The sequence below is a fragment of the Odontesthes bonariensis genome, chromosome 21, assembly GCF_027942865.1.
Source record: "Odontesthes bonariensis isolate fOdoBon6 chromosome 21, fOdoBon6.hap1, whole genome shotgun sequence".
NCBI classification, from domain to species: domain Eukaryota; kingdom Metazoa; phylum Chordata; class Actinopteri; order Atheriniformes; family Atherinopsidae; genus Odontesthes; species Odontesthes bonariensis.
In genome coordinates this window covers 30407564-30424713 of record NC_134526.1, presented here as the reverse complement: position 1 = coordinate 30424713, position 17150 = coordinate 30407564, and the positions used below count along the sequence as shown (strand labels likewise).

The 17150-nt window shown below is 40.3% G+C and overlaps 1 protein-coding gene across 2 annotated transcripts in view; it reads right to left on the bottom strand.

Moving 5' to 3' along the window:
• abcc1 (ATP binding cassette subfamily C member 1 (ABCC1 blood group)) overlaps positions 1 to 15408 on the bottom strand; it is a 35487-nt gene extending 20079 nt beyond the window's left edge. For both annotated transcript variants that reach the window (XM_075454876.1, XM_075454877.1), the window contains exons 1-13: positions 15258 to 15408; positions 14112 to 14288; positions 12235 to 12363; positions 11719 to 11856; positions 11397 to 11522; positions 10568 to 10629; positions 9484 to 9615; positions 8992 to 9219; positions 5686 to 5863; positions 5225 to 5386; positions 4842 to 4934; positions 4498 to 4701; positions 4054 to 4200 (exon numbers count right to left, since the gene is read on the bottom strand). In XM_075454876.1, the coding sequence (XP_075310991.1) occupies positions 4054 to 4200; positions 4498 to 4701; positions 4842 to 4934; positions 5225 to 5386; positions 5686 to 5863; positions 8992 to 9219; positions 9484 to 9615; positions 10568 to 10629; positions 11397 to 11522; positions 11719 to 11856; positions 12235 to 12363; positions 14112 to 14288; positions 15258 to 15305 (1824 nt within the window). In that variant the 5' untranslated portion in view covers positions 15306 to 15408. The remainder of the gene's footprint in view (positions 1 to 4053; positions 4201 to 4497; positions 4702 to 4841; positions 4935 to 5224; positions 5387 to 5685; positions 5864 to 8991; positions 9220 to 9483; positions 9616 to 10567; positions 10630 to 11396; positions 11523 to 11718; positions 11857 to 12234; positions 12364 to 14111; positions 14289 to 15257) is intronic.
• Positions 15409 to 17150: the final 1742 nt, after the last annotated feature.

Below are 17150 nucleotides of genomic sequence, written 5' to 3'. Positions count from 1 at the left end.
AGGTGCAAGATGATTTCTGTATTTTTGTCATTTCAATGCAAGCTCCACAGCCATTGTAGCCCAAGGAAATATTTTGGTTACAAGCTTATCCAGGCTTATTTTGCCCATGTCTTTGGACTGGTATGCCACTTGCATGTCTTTGAAACAATGGGCCTCATGCAAGAACCGTTCGTACGCACAGATTTGTTCTTAAGTCGTCCGTACGAGTGATTTAAGAGAATTTGAGCATTCACCAATCTGTTCGTATTTTACGTTTTCTTTCAGGTATGAACAGAATTTACAGTGATCCAGACGTGTCGTAGGAGTTTCGTAAAATAGTCTGCTGTTATTCCAATCAAGTTTGCTTGACTAATGGATTGTATATTTAATTACTTTGAAGCAAACATAAATAAATATATACATTATACCCCATAATGATGCTGACATTATTCTGTTTAACTTAAATTATGCACTAATTGAAGGTTAATTTGAATCTGTATATAACAAGGTCAATGGGAAGCGTTAAGAGCGTATTTTGAATTTGACGTGGCGTGTTTGTACGAGACCTTCGTACGAAAAAAAGTAAGAGAAATTTAGAATAAAAATACGAAAATGTTCTTGCATGAGGCCCAATGTCTTTCTAAGTTCCCAGTATTCATGACCACATTTTTATGTGCAACCCCTGGCAAAAATTGTGAAATCGCCACACTTGGAGAGTATTCAGTTTTTTAATTTTGTAAAGAAAAGACTTGCATGACAAAACAATTTCATTTAACAGCTGGACATTGTGGCTTTGTAAAAAAAATTCTGTGCCTTTTTCAAACTAAGTATAGGAAAAAAATACGAGTTATTGTGGGGCTTAAGGAGCCGTTGCACCTGACAAGATCTGTCATTGAAAACTATGAAAATGATTACAAAAACTTCTTCAAGAGGGAGATTCAACTCAGGAGTATGGCAAAAGCTGTGGTTGTTCCTAGTCAATTGTAGGCCTATGTAAAATTTGGAGTAGGTACCAACAAAATGGGAGGGCTGAAAAAGGGGAAACATATATGTTAAACAACTGAGAGAAAAAGTCGATGTTTATTACTGCACTGTAAGAAATCAGCTGAAGGAAATAGATTTTAAAGCCAAATTTTAACCATAACCAATACCTAAACAGAAGAAAACAAGGCTACAGTAAGCTTAAGAGAAGCAGTCATGGATTGTGGTTGAATGGATGAAATTGTTATTCACTGATGAGTCATGAATCTGCATTGGGTAAGCACATGATAGTGGAACTTTTGTTTTGGTGGAGCTCCAATGAGGACTCCCTGAAGAAAACAAGAAAGTTTCCAAATCATTGATGATACGTGGTTGCACCAATGGGAATTTACTGCTCTTAATTGCACTTGCGTCTCTTTGGATCACTGGGAGCCATGCCTGCAACACCGCCGGCATTGTTTACATCCGCGACCAGCTGACGGCCCTGAGGTACCCGACCCTCTTGGCCGGAGATAGACCCACCATACTGGAGGAGCTACAGAGAAGACGGCGAGGCTGCAGAGCGGGGCTTAAACAGAGGATGAAGAAAAGGAGGTATAAGCCCTACATCCCCGCAGTCATCACTGGAAACGTGAGGTCATTGCCAAATAAAGTGGACGAACTGGAAGCGCTCGCCAGGACTCAGAGGGAGTACAGAGAGTCCGGTATCATGTGTCTGCATGAGCAGATGCCGGACTCCAACATCACCATTCCCGGCTTCCAGTCGGGTTGAGCCGACAATGACACCACCGCGACCAGCAAGAAGAAAGGAGGGGGCCTTGCCGTGCTCGTGAACAACAGGTGGTGTAAGCCCGGGCACGTCTCTGTAAAAGAGCGTGTCTGCAGCCCAGACATCGCCGTTGGACTTCGTCCATATTATTTGCAGAGGGAGTTTACCAGTGTCATCGCCATCACTGTTCACATTCCTCCGCCTGGGAACGCAGAAGCAGCGTGTGACGTCATTCACACTGTGACGGCAGGACCACAAACTAAACACCCTGGGGCCTTCAACCATGTTTCCCTCTCATCCACACTCCCAACCTTAAGAAATGTTAAAGATTCGTACAGCTCCACTGCCCTGGCACCATTGGGCAGGTCAGACCACAGCCTAGTCCTGCCCTCACCATTATACAAGCCTGTGGTTCAGCAGCACCCGGCCACAGTGAGGACAATGAAATGGTCTCCTGAGGCCATGGAAACAATGCTGGAGGCCACAGACTGGGATGCTCTGTATGAGCCACATGGTGAGGACATTGATGGCCTGACTGACTGTGTCTGAGTACAATTGGGTTCTGCATTGACAACACCATCCCCACTAAAGAGGTCTGCTGCTACTCTAACAACAAACCGTAAGAAACCAGCCACCTGAAGGCCCTTCTGAATGAGAAGAAGAGGGCCTTTAGATCAGGGGACCGAGCGGAACTCAAACGAGTACAAATGGAGCTTAAGCGCAGCATCAGGGAGAGCAAGAACAAGTACAGGAGAAAGCTGGAGCTCAAACTAGAGCACAACAACATCGGGGACGTATGGAATGGGATGAGAGAGATCCCCGGCTTCCAGAGGAGAAGTGGGGGTGCAGCTGAGGGGAATGAATGACATGCCAACGAGTTGAAACAGTTTTTCAATAGGTTCAACTCCAACCTCCACACGCCCGACGGCCCCTCTACTGCTTCTCCGAGCAACAACTCGGGGAAATACACAAAATTACTCCTCCGCATTTAACCCATCCAGGTTGGCACCTGTTGACACACACATGCACAGGGTCACACACTCATGGAGACAGGTGCCATAACACTGGGGCGGTGGGCAGCGATTTACAACGCCCGGGGAGCATGGGGGTACAGTGCCTTGCTCAAGGAGGTGGACTGCCTCCCCTCCAGCTGTCAGTTCACCAATCTTTGAGTGGCGAGAGTGGGAATCTAACCACTGAGCCACGGCAGAAATTGTTCCTCTCAACCGAACTGGACTAAATTTATCCGTCACCTTTTGTACTCTGTACCTCAAATACTGGAACACTTATTTCATATCATATGTGATATGTGTCGATATAACCATATTAATATTATACATCATATTTATAAAATATTCTTATCTTTTACACATTGTAGTTACATATTCATAGTATATTATTTGTCCCATTCTGTGTTTTTTTGTTTTTTTTTCTACCTCAGTTCTATTGTATTCTATAGTACCGGAGTGCTATGACAAACTAATTTCCCTTCGGGGATGAATAAAGTCATCCATCTATCCATCTCATTTTAAATCAATACATCTACAGTAAATGCACAAGTGAACCTTGTTCACTTCTGGACACTTCTCACTCCATCAATTGAAAGAGTTTTGGTGATGCTGAGGTCATTTCAGGATGATAATGCATCATGATACAGAACAAAGAGCACTCAAAAATGTCTTTAGGAAAGACAAACAGTCTAGATCAATCCATATTTTATATATATATATATGTGTAGATATAGATCTATATAAAATTAAAAAGAAATCCATGTCAACTCTCTAACCTGCAAAGCTGATCTGTTAACTGAAGTAAGAAAACTGATCGATGAAAAATATAGTTTTTCATTCGTAAACTTAATGCATCAAAGAATCGGAGCTGTCATAAAAGCCAGAGGAAGTGCAAATAAGCAACGGTGGGATTTTCTTTGGGCTTCTTCATTCCGTCATTTTTTTCTTACAGTTGTTTGATTTCATATTCTGTTCCTCTACTTGATCTTAATTTAAAAAAAAGAAAAAAGAAAATTACAACAATTTTATTAGATTTTTTTTGGATGCGTTGTCCAAAGCCAGAATATCCAACTATTAAATAAAACATTTTCTTCCCCTCAGTTGTTTTTCTTACAGCAATCCTGCACGTCTCTCCTGTAGCTACTCAGTGTGAGGTGAAGGATTTAGATCTTAAACAGCAAAGTTTTACAACCCAAGTCAAACTCCAAATTTCCTCGATACCATACCTTCTTAAGCACATGGAAATCAAATATAGCAAGTATCTGAGTAAACGCATGACAGAATGCAGTTGGACTGAATGCTGAGCACACCAACCTGCACCATGCTGCTGATGACCATTGGTAGCATGTTGAGTGGGAAACGCAGGATGTTGAAAAGTGCCAGTGACACAAAGGCTTTCTGGGCATCCAAGACGTTACGTTCATCAATCAGCACATACACACTAAAAGTGGACAGGGCAACCTGCACAGCGGCCCAGCAGGAGGAAAAGGGAGAAGGAGAAAGGAGCCATTAATGCTGCGTTAGCCCCTTTAGAATTCATTCTGACTGTTTGTATTTGGAAAAAATAAGGCACGTGTAATAAATCATGTATGTCCATGATTGAAGCGCTGCTTTATTTGACTTGTAGATTATTGTCTGGTCTGTATGAGTGCTGCTACTGTCCGAGTCTGAGCCATCTGAACCACATATACAATTAAGTGTCATTTTGAAAAAGACTGACAGAAAGGATTTTATCTGTCCCCCGCGTGCGAGACTCACCAGGAAGGGTGCACAGACCCAGGTGAAGGTGGACATTGCACCCAGGTAGGCAGCCTTCTTCAGGACACGCAACTCGCTTTCACGGATTTCCGACACCTTGCCCTGGAAGGCCAGCTCCCAGGCGTAGAGCTTCAGCACTTTGATGCCATTCAGCATCTCATTCATCAGCTTAATGCGACTGTCCTTACTCTTCATCTGAGCCACCTACTCAGCACATGCCCAAAACATTTAGAGAAAGAAGCCACGCATTACTTCTGTGCAACCGATTCAACTGAGGAACCAGTTAGGAGGCATTTCTACATGTGATGTTGTGTGACAGCGTGTTTGTGTGCCAAACACTGCACCTGATAGGTTTTGGTTTTCATGGCGATGACTGCATTAATTGGAACCATCAGAACCATTACAGCCACTCCTGCCAGCACAGACGGACCTAAATTCTGCACAGCAGCAGATAAAAAGCACAATGCAAAAGGAAGCAGTCTCCCTGAGATCACTTTTAGAATAAGGTTAAACCAAATTAACCACCATGGCCTCAAGAATGCACATTTTCAAAAGATCTTTGGCTCGTATTTTTGCATTTTACAGCTGATCGCTCAAACATAAATACATATTCCTCCATTACCACCCCCATTAAGCAATCCACACTCGTTAGCTGTCACCAATCAAAAAGGGGTACGAAGTACTATCAAGTACTAAAACTCCAATTTACAGTTTTCTGGAATATCACCTGCCAGAGGAAGTAGAGAGCCAGCACCACTTGCAGGGGGGCAGACCAAATCATGTTAATGTAGGCGATGAGGTCCATGAAACGCTGAGCATCCACTGACATCAGGTTGACAATCTCTCCCACAGTGGAGGTGCGGCGTGCTGAGCTACTTATGACCAGGGCCTAAAAGAGCAGATCCGGGGAGGGAAATGTTCCTACAAAGGTTAAAATCCAACTGTAGATTCTCATTCAAAGCAAAGTGCAATAATAACCTCCAAGTATTGTTCTTTATGGCTAAGTGTAGCCACTAGCAACCTCTTACAGAGTGAGAAAAGTATCTAGTTTAAAAAAAAAAAAAAAAAAGACTTATTTTACTGTCATTTATTTTGTGCTTTTAATTCATTACTTTATTTCTATATCTTTATCACAAGCAAACAAGATTTTAAAATCACTTTGAAGCCACATTCAGCTTTTGCCTGTACCTTCCTATAGACTGCTCCAATGATGGCTGTGCGTAGACGCATTCCGGAAACGAAGCAGACATGAAAGTACCGCTGAAGAATCAGAGACTGCACGCAGGTACAGATGAAGAGCAGGGCAGTGTAAAAGTAGCCCTGCCAGGAGGGGGCGCTGGAGTCGTTGACAAATTGGATAAGCAGTCTGTGTGGAATTAAATGAAAAAAAAAAAAAAAAAAAGCAACAGTATGAACACATTTGCGCACAGTCAACATCAATTCAACAACAAATGCTGCTGCATCTACATGTGGCCAAGAAGCTCGCACTCATTCATATAATCTTCGAATGGAGCCGTTTAATGTCATAGGCCTTTATAATATGTGCTCTTTGCAAATCACTGGGTGGACGTGTTCAAACTTGACTGGCAATGTATATATACAGTAAATTATTACTGTAAATTCATCTTTTTAAGTAATGCTGCAAATAACGATACCAATATCAACCACCTTTAAGACAGTGAAGTTTTTGGCTGGATTCCTATATTGCGTCCACCCTATTATCTATCGTCTATGTCATGCGTTAAGTATTGATGACCTGAATATAAAACCTGGTCATGTGACATGAACATACATTACACATTAATGAAGAGCACCTGAACAAATCATTTAACAAATGAATGGTGCGCATCATATTATTGGGGAAACGGACCGCTATAAATCAGAAACAGCTGCGTCCTGATTCATCTACAAAAATAAGCTACAGCACAGTCATTTTCCCACAGTCTCTGAGTCAAATGAAGGGCAGAAAACAGCTTAAATGTGTTTATACTGCAGTTTAACTTCAGCTCTCGGATTATAAATCAATTGTCTCCAATTACTTACAACCACACTGTTACTGTAGTGCAATTTATCTGGATCTATCTGGATTCCCTGGGCTGATTATGCAAAAACGACTGTTGCACATCATGAACAATACTGCAAACCCTCGAGACAACCGAAATAACAAACAACCAAATTTAATAAGTCAGATGGGGAAACATCATATAAAGTATACAAGTATGCTTGGTATCCTTTATAACTTCTAAAACCGTTATGATCATATGACCAATCACTTACATTCCAAAGATTTCTGTATTGAAAATGGGAGACCTGAGGACATTAGTTGAGAAAGAGTCTATCACTTTAAGATCTTTTAATGAAATGTATACAAATCAAATCAACTTGAAATTACACAGGTGCCCTTAACTGCTTAAAAAACTAAAACAAAATTGATAAATGATCTGCCTATTTTTCATCTTTAAATCTCAAACACACTGCCCTGATAACACACTAGAGAATCAATGAAAACTTGAGTTGGTGCACGTGCCCTTAAGCTGGATTTGCAGTTGACGCGTCTGTCACGGCGGTGGCGGCCCGTGACGTCAAAATGACGTGTCAGGCCTGGCGCTTGCCTTGAAAAGACGGCGCATCGCGTTGTCGTGCACCAGTCGATTTTTGTAACTTGGCTGCGCCCAGAATGACAAACCGGATGGACCAATGTGAGACCAGGCTCAGTCAGGAGCTGCGTTTTTACAGCACCTGTACGACACTGCAGTGAAACAGCACAGGGACCAACGTAAACTTCACTGTCCCATGGCATAATGATGTTGTGTGTATGTTTTTTTTTTTTTTTTTTAATGCTGAGGTTTTTTTTTGCTCAAACTGTATCCTGATAAAGGGTAAAGTGTGAAGTATGACTTTTTTTCCCCCTCCTCCCCCTCACCCAACATGGTCCCCTTTCTTTCTCTTATTAAAGGAGTGGCTGCGCTCTCCATTGAGCTGCGTGCCCCCTTTCTCCTGGCAGCGCACCAGGTGAGCGCATGGCCATGGTCACCTGTCTCCCCTGTCTGTTTTCCATGTTTGTCTGTCCGGATGGGTGTACTGGAACTGTAATTTCGTTATGCTGTAAGGTGTAATGACAAATAAATTCAATTCAATTCAAACTCCCAAAACTGGTGAACAGAGATTGGCAGAACTTTGGGGAAAGAGGGAGAGTTCTGTAAGAATGTGTGGAGGAAGCTAAGGGACAGATGCGTGAAGGCAAAGAAGAGGGCAGGGACTCAAAAAGTGGTGATGCCGGGGGCTTCAGACCATCACCTCTTTTAACTGAATTAAAAAATTCAAATTATCCAGATACTGCAGCAGTATCATGGCAGTGTTCCTGTTCTTCATTGTTTTCTTCTCGACTTTCGTGGTTGTAGAGTAGCGGTAACCTTCATGTACCTCTGTGACAGAGAAAATTGCAACGACTGGTGCATCGATTTGCGCCACTATATATTGCGGGCACGGAATCGTGACGTCATCAACACCGCTCGCGCTAGCAGACGGGGCAACCATGTTAGAGGCTTTAGTCTCCATGAATAGAAAATACACTGCAGTTAACAAAAGTGCCAAACTGGCAGGAAAAAGCGGAGGTAATGTCTGTTGCTACTCCCGCGAAGGTGCCCTGCCGTGCTGGGTCTGCACTCTCGTTTCTTTACATGATATAACCGTGCTGTCCGAGGTAAAACAAGCAAGCTCTTTGTTTAATTTAAAAGTATTAAGACTGAAAGCAATTTATTACAAAAGCAGTTCAATTAGTTTCAAGCTCTAGATCCAAAATTCAAGCCCTGGAACACCTTGGAAACACGTCCTTAAAATCGTTTAAGGATTTCCAGCACCTGTAAGAACCCTCATCGTTTCTGTCCTGTTGAGCTCTCTGAGCCAATAACAACAATAGCTACAACAAAACCATCATAACTTATTTTGGATCTCATTCCAGTCAGATCCCCACCGCCCCCAAATAACACTTTGAGATTGGAAGTGATATGTGTTTTGCCAAATATTGACCTATAACCAACCTATTCTTCATTTTCAATCTGCTAAAAAAGGTGTTGTACATCAACTAAGCGACCAATTGCTCAACAATGACCAGTTTCAGTCAACATTTAGAGAACACTTCACTGAAACAGCACTGGTTAATGTTGCCAGAAATCTATCATTGACTTGTCTATTCAGATCCTGTTAGTTCTCAGTGGCTCATTTGAAACAATGATCTAATTGTATTACAGTGCCCTGAACATGTAATTGGTATTATAGCCTGACCTAAGTAATAGTCATAAGCTAAGATACCAGTGTGTTTATGTAAATTATAAGTCTGGAGTTCATAGAGTTCAGTGAGATTAGACAACACAGGATACATTTCAATTGCTTTGTAGACTATACTAAAGTGTATTTAGCTATGAAGATCAGATTAAACTGATCTGTTAGTTTAACTCCAAGCATGTAAACATCTTGATAATCAAAGTTTCTCACCGGAGAATCTCAGGCCCAACAAACATGAGGATATCCTGGATGGCCTTATAGAGACAGGAGATGAGAAAGTAGGGCCCAAAAGTCAGGCACAGTGCCAAAAACAGAGAGGGCTCTTTTGTTTTCCTCGGGGATTTCCCAATCAAGATTTCAGCCTCTTCGACAGCTCGACTCTCTTTGGAGTCACTAGGGGGGGGACACTTGGGGGAATACATTGTTTTCTGGTCAGTCCTGGGAAGAGAAAAATGGAACTGCTTCAATCAAAACACATTTATGTGGAGAGGAGTCAGAAATGATTTGTCTGATATATCCTAAAAGGTAGACCTGTAGCCCAGGGTGACTTTCTGGTGAAAATGATCCGTATCGGACACATAGTCACCATCGTCTACATAATTGTGGATATCCAGCAGCAGCAGAGTTACCAGGTATACTCCGGTTTGTAAAAGTGAACATTTAAACAGTTACTGTGAACAGCATTTTTCCCCCCCATCTGACCTCTTGACCTTTTGGCACTCTGTGTTCCAATGGCACACCAGCTGAGGCACAACTCTGTGGGAGCGATCGTCTGGGTTCAAAGACCACAAGTCCTTCTCCTCCAGTGGGCGCTTGTATCCGATAACCATCATCCTGACAAATACGAGACCAGTTAGAAAACACAAGAAAGGACGAAGTGCTGTCTGAGACACGAGCAAAACAGGAGGACTGTCATCCACTGTGCTTCTGTTATCAGAATACTTTATTGACCTTCAGGGGGAATTCTTTTGCTGCAGCTGCAACCATTTAAAGAATATGAAAAGGAATAGAATATACAAATAATAATAATAAAACTAACTAAGCATAAAAAATAGAAATATATTTATAGCAAATAGAAATAAAAAGTCCAACAATGTTAAAAATAATGTCTTATGTAATCTTATGTAAATATTTAGTTATATTAGATAGATACTATAAGAAACACTCATCATTCCTGTTCTCTTTTTCCAGCCTTAAAATAGTAAAGTCTTCAAAGAAGCTTTTTTTCATTACTCTTGAGGAAATCACGTAAAGTCGAACCCTGAATGAGTGTGTGTGCAGGATCTGCTTGTTTACACTATTCAACCGTTTTAACATCTTTTCCAAGTTTCCAGGAAATAGGTTTTCCAGAGTAATGTCATCAATGTCACCATCTGATTGTTAGATCGGGTTCTAACTGTCTGAGCGGTCTTACTGTCTTTTTCAATAGATGAAATGGTATTAGTAAAGATTAAATATTAAACACACCTCAACTTATATATGTATAGAGAGATGGAGAGAACAGGCTGTGCTAGTTGAAAACACCCCTCTTGTTTATACTGGCCATTAAACATCTTTCTGAAGATGGTGTAGGAAGAGAAAATCCAGCTGTTTTCTGAAGTTAATATGCAACTTCAACAAGCTTTTCAGGGATGACATTTTTTTCTTTTTATAATACACAAAATGGCACATGTCTTTTGTGTGTATTATATTTTATCATTTCTTTACAGCTTTCCTAAACTGGAGAAATGGCAGATTACGAGTCTAAACGCCACACGTATCACTGGGATAGCGACTGCGTGCTTACCTGGTGATCCACCAGAAGGTGATTCTGGAGAGGAAAGAAGCTCCTGCCTCGGGGCAGGGATTCTGTGCACAAACATATGGTTAGATCCAAAAGACTTTTTGCTCCTGAAATAATGATCAGTACAAGTTACACACAGTGTAATGTATAGCTGACCACACAATGTGAACCAGAAGGGATTCTTATGAGACTTTCTGCAACATCCAACCGGGAATTGGCAGTTTATCATTGTAAAGCTGTGTGGTTAATCTTTCTTAACGGTTATAAGTAGGGGTGGGACGATATGCTTTGGTCACGATTCGATTGTATCACGATTCTTGATAATTGCGATTCTACAAGTATTGTGATTCGATATAATCAGTAATTGCAATTTTCTTTTCCTTCTTAAAAACAAGTTGAATCATACACTTCTAGAATGAATGTCGTTCCCATAAGCAACGCACATCACACTGTGTCGGTCAGTCCCAGCAGCTGACATTTATTTCAACAGACAAAAAGAGGTACTTAACATGGACAGCATCTTTTAAAGTTTACAGTTACAAAATTAATTGAAATGTCCACACAGCACAAATGTGGGCTAGTCTTAACATAACTTAATGTAATGAATTAATGAAGTTTTTCTGGACACGGATATGACGTAATATAATCGATTCAGGGGAGAAAAATAGATTTTTAAAATCATTCCATTAAAAAAAAAAAAATAAAAAAAAAAAAAAATAATAAATCACGATATGTCCATGAATCGATTTTTTCGCCCACCCCTAGTTATAAGTATGTAAAAGTTTTAATTTAAAATTTTAAAGAGGAGATAGGAAAAGGAAAAATTTCTCACCAAGTCTTTTACGGCCTGAGAGAAGAGCGGTGGCTCGTCAGTAAGGCAGGACAGGATCAGAGCAGTCAGAAGCAGAGTGTAGTAGATGTAGAAGGTGGTGTACCTCCACACAGACACTGGAACTGACTAACAAAAAACAAAAAAAAACTGTACGTTTTTAATCCATTAAAGTTGCTGGAGTACAGTTGGATACTACTTTGTTTGTGGTATAGCTGATAGAATTTTCGGAATCATTTTGGTAATAACAAAAGTCAGATAACCAGAGGTTTATTACCAACTCTATTTATTAGATTGAACTCATTCCTGCTAATAAAGGACTGACCTGATCCAGGGCTTGGATGATCTTTGACCTGAAGGTGACTGTGGCGCACAGCAGTGCCAGCAGCCAGTAGATCAGCATAACTCCAGATGACTGAACACCTTTCATTCGTTCATACTGGATTAACAGGGTGGCCAGCAGCTGCAGAACACATCAAACACACTATATTTTTCAGTTTCATTCTAACATTAACTGGTAGCCAGGATGATAAAACTGGAGTCCCGTTTGCTCTTCTTTTGGTTAAAAGCCTGGCTGCTGCATTTTGTTAAAACTGAACAAATGTACAGTAATCAATCTCAAAACTACACATCAAAGACATCAAAGATATAGTAAACTTTTGGCAAGTAGTGAATTTCCAGTAAATGACACAACAACAATGTCAAGAAAATGCACTGAAACGTACGTAAAGGTATCTGAAGCACATTGGGTTTAAAAAAAGAACATAAAAAAGCATTTGAACAAACCAAACGGAAGCTTTGCTCTATAGAGAGGTGCGAGACATCGAAAAGAGAAACTTACCATCGTGAGGCCCAGCAAGGTTGGACTTATGAGGTGGATGGGTGCTATGACACTGTTAGCATGACTCCTTTCCCAGAAAGAATAGAACACATCTGACCAGCAGATGATCCACAACAGGAAGCCAATGGCCTGTGAGAAAATAACAACTTCTGAGCTTTTTTTTTTTTTTTTTTTTAGAAATTCTGCTAAATAAACCAAGAACTTTACAATGCAACACTGTCCAATGGAGACATATTAAGCACTCCTATAAACTGTCTGAGGAGAGACACCAAGAAGGCCAGTAGAATATGGCCTTCTAAATTGAATTTACTTTAAAAAGACAATAATTCAACATTGTTTTGACAGTAGCTGCCTAATTGGTAATAATAATAATCATGAACACAATATTGACCAAAAATAATCATAATTTTAATCAAGAAGTTTAAAAATGATTGGAAGTTCTGGTTATTATCTATTAGGAAATTACAAAAATGTGAATCAACTAAACAGAAAACAATTACTAGATTTAAAGAATAAATTAGTTATATTAGTCAACTAGTTAAAAAAATAAATAAAAGAAATCAATAGATTAACTGATGTAAAAACATTAAACAGGAAAATGAAAGAAGGGCTCATCTGCTTCAAGTCCACATAAAAATGCCCACTCATTTTTTTTTTATGTTCTCGCTTGAATTGAGCAGTCTAAACGCTGCACTGGCCCTTTATTTTCCAACAGGACAGTCCCAACGTTTTAGTTGGACTGGTTAAACACAAGGGAAGCTGTGCCAGGGAACCCACAGTGATATCTGTGCTGCATGGAGTAGCAATGTTTACCATGCATCGCCAAAAACATTTCCCAGGGTAAGAATACGTCATCCCACGATAAAACGAGACATTCCCATCGATGACGTATGCATGTGCGCGACACACTCACAGCCCACACGTGTGGAATATGGACAAACATGGCGGAAGGCGGAGCAGATAGCCGGGCAGCGAGGAGCTCGTTTCTATGATCTGGAAGTGCTTTGGCTTTAAAAAGTCTGACGCCGGGCGGTCTGTGGCGTAGCGGGTACTACAGGCGCCCCATGTACAAGAGGCTATAGTCCTCGCTGCAGCTGGCCCCGGTTCGAGTCCTGCATCGGACGGCCCATTACTGCATGTTGTTCCCCCTCTCTCTCTGCCCCATGCTTCCTGTCTCTCTACACTGTCCTATCTAATAAAAGGCATAAAAAGCCCCCCCCCCAAAAAAATAAATAAATAAATCTGACGCGGAGCAGCAATTCACAACGTGCACGGTTTGCAAACAAAAAGTGCCAACAAGGGACAGTAACGCCACTAATTTGTTCCACAGTCTCAAACACAAGCACAAACCAGAGGATGAAGATATCCAGAAAATGTCTTTAGCTTGGAAATTGTTTTTAATTGGCTCTATATGAATGAATTGGATTATTTTTTAAATAATTATGATTACAATGAATTGAATTCCAATTGGCTTGAATTGGACTTTATTATTTATGTGCCTTGAGATGACATTTGTTGTATTTGGCGCTATATAAATAAAAATGAATTGGCATTTTTTATTGTTACCGTAATAAATACCGGGATAAATGTTTTAGTCTATCGCCCATCCCTAACATGGAGTATAAAAACAATTCACATTTACTTCACTTCTTTTATGTAACCAATCATAAAAACTACAAACACTTTTGATAATGTTGGACAGCACATCCTATGAACAACTTATTTGCAGCCTTAACTTCAATATCCTACACGGTAACATCCCATATAAAAGGTGCATCAGTGCTTGAGAATATTATATTACTGAGAGAGAAGAATGAACGAAATAAGAAACAACAGGCAAAATTAAGAGGAATTCTAAAAATGATCAAATCACTCACAGTTTTGGCTTTGTTGAAGTGATTCATGCATATGTAGCCACGGTCATGGCTGCAGAGGTAGATGATGTAGATGGGAGCAACAATCCAGAGGTAGAGGCATGGCACCCACACCAGGACAGTGTTTTGGAAACACTGGGTGAGGTCTGGATTAGAAGTATGCCACGTATGGTTCCAATCCTGCCGGAGGTAAAAAAAAATAAATTAAAAAAATTGCAAGATCAATGCAATGTGTAATTCCATGTACAATACATTTTATATAAAAATAAATAAAAATCAGATAAAGTAACACTTTAGTTTGCTGCAAAGTTCCCCTATAAGGCCGGAATGATGTCATTTTACCATTAGGTGCAGAGGATAACATGCTTATTTAAGCTTTTATTTGCTTATTTAAGCTTTATTTAAACATGGATTTGAATAGTAAAACGAACATAAAAGCATTGAAAAACATACAAAAAAAGATGATATAATGGGTGTACAAATATGAGGTTTTCCTTTTTTTTTTTTTTTTTTTTACCTTTAGTGGTTCAAGCTCATCCCAATTAAGCAGGAGTTAATCCAGTGTTTAGACATATGCACTTTGATTAGTAATGGGTGAAATGTGGGAACTACTCCTGTCTACTTTATGTTATGTATTCTAACGAAGCAACTGGTGCTCTTTATTAACACGGTGCAACAAACAAAAAAAGCCCAGAGAAATTTAACTTTTGCAGCTTATAGACCCATATTTGAGCCTCCATACCAGAAAACAAAGCTTGATTTTTCACAGTTATTCGTATTAATAAAGGAGCACTTTGTTGACTATAAAGATGATTCCAAAGTGCTTGTAAGACTGAGTGTGATTTATGTAACACCGCGGGGTTACACACAGAACATTATACTGGACTTAGTGAACTACCACTGAGTTCCACAAAGAATCTGATACACTGTGTGCTGTGCATGCGAAGCATCGCACCGTCGGAACACGGTGTGCTGTACGTTACCCACCGCGGGTGTATTCGGTTATTACGGGGAGTCCAGGTGTGCTCCCACAGCGACTTACCGAGGCTAACTCCCGTCCACTAGCATGTGTGCCGGTCGCAACAACAACTGTAAGACGCTTAAGGTACAGGTGAGTTGCTGAGGTGGTGGAAAAAAAAAATTACTTACCCAAAAAGGATCAGAACTGTCCAGACTGCAGAACTTATCAAGCCCCATTGGCCTCTACGTAATGCAAGTTCAAGTCCTCGCGGTTTGAAGGGTCTTTGGACTACAGCTGTTGTTTTGTAACCTGATTGTAAAAGCAAAGCGGAAGGCTGGCTCCTCCTCTTCCTCTTGAGTAGTGTTGGAATTAAACTAAAGGATAATTAGCGCCATCTGCGGAAGCAGCGTGTATAGCACCAACACTTTATGAATGTCCCTCTGTAATCAAATCAAATCAAATTTATTTATATAGCACATTTCATGTACAAACAATTCAAAGTGCTTTACATGAAATAAAAGCATTGCAGCAGGGAGTGTAAGAAGCATTAAAAATACATAAAATAATATAAAGAGAAACAAATAAAATCATTTAAATGAATTTAAAATTCAATTCAATTCAAAATTCAAAAATACTTTATTTATCCCAGAGGGAAATTAAATGTTGATGTAGCTCAATTAAGTCAAGGAGTCATTATAGATGCTGATGGCTGTGGGCAGGAAAGATTTCCTGTAGCGGTCCGTTTTGCATCCAAACTGAAGAAGCCTTTGACTGAAGAGACTCTGTTTTCCGATAACAGTCTCATGGAGAGGATGTTCAGGGTTGTCCATAATTCTCTTGATTTTATGCAAAATCCTTCTTTGCATTATTGTCAAAACAAGCAACAGTCAAGATAAATTAAAAGATACCGTTCAGATTTCATGCATAGACACATGAGAACAGAAATGTTTTTAACCTGGATTTAAAAATGTCTCCATTTGGTGAAAGTTTAATCTCCACTGGCAGTTTGTTCCACTTGTTTGCAGCATAACAGCTAAATGCTGCTTCTCCATGTTTAGTCTGGACTCTGGACTGGACCAGCTGACCTGAGTCCTCGGATCTAAGAGCTCTGCTGTAATGTGAGCTTGCAGCATGGATGTATTATAATAATAATGTAATACATTTTAATATAATACATATTATAATATTAATGTAATATTGCAGCCGATAACACCATGAGTGACGGTGCTACCACCACAAGGCAAATTTCTCCAAAAGGCAACTTTTTACAATGAAGAAAAAAAAGTAATCTTTCGTATATTCTTGAAGTTCTCATGTTTTAATACAATAAGATGAATAATAGTATAATAATAGTTTTAAAGTCGGGTTATACTTATTATAGATAGCGTTAAACTAGTTGTGATGAGGTTTTCTCAGTAATCTTCCCACGCAGCGCGCTGCCCCAGCGTCTGATGTGGAGATTAAAAACGTACAAAGATCATGTTGAAACCCTGGGTATGTGGTACTCATTATGAGTATATGAGCTACATCAACATTTAATTTCCCTCTGGGATAAATAAAGTATTTTTGAATTTGAATTTGAATTGAAAACATGAATAATTGTAAGATTGCATACAGGTCTACATACAGGTTTCCAAGATGGCGTCGCAAAGCTTTTTTTCTATTTATATATGTTTTTAGTTAGTTTTTTGCTGTCTTCCTGGACCCTCTGCACTCACATCCCCCCCCCCCCCCCCCCCCCCCACACACACACACACACGCACACGCACACAGACACCTCGGGTGACCAAATGACCCGCTTTGTGCGGGACAGTCACGCATTTTCATTACTTTTCACACGTCCCACAAATTGAGACGTTGTCCCGCATTGTTATTGACAGTCAGACTCCAGTTTTGAAATGTGTGTTTTATCATCTGGCATTTATCAATCGGCTGTGTAGAGAAAGCAGTGAGGGCTGTTTGATCACGTCAATCAAACCGGAACGCGGACGCATGGTTAAGGGCGCGCCCACCGACAAAAAACAATGCAATTCGGGTCAGAACGGCACCTGCATGCAGCACGAGATATGGTCGGGAAGGGA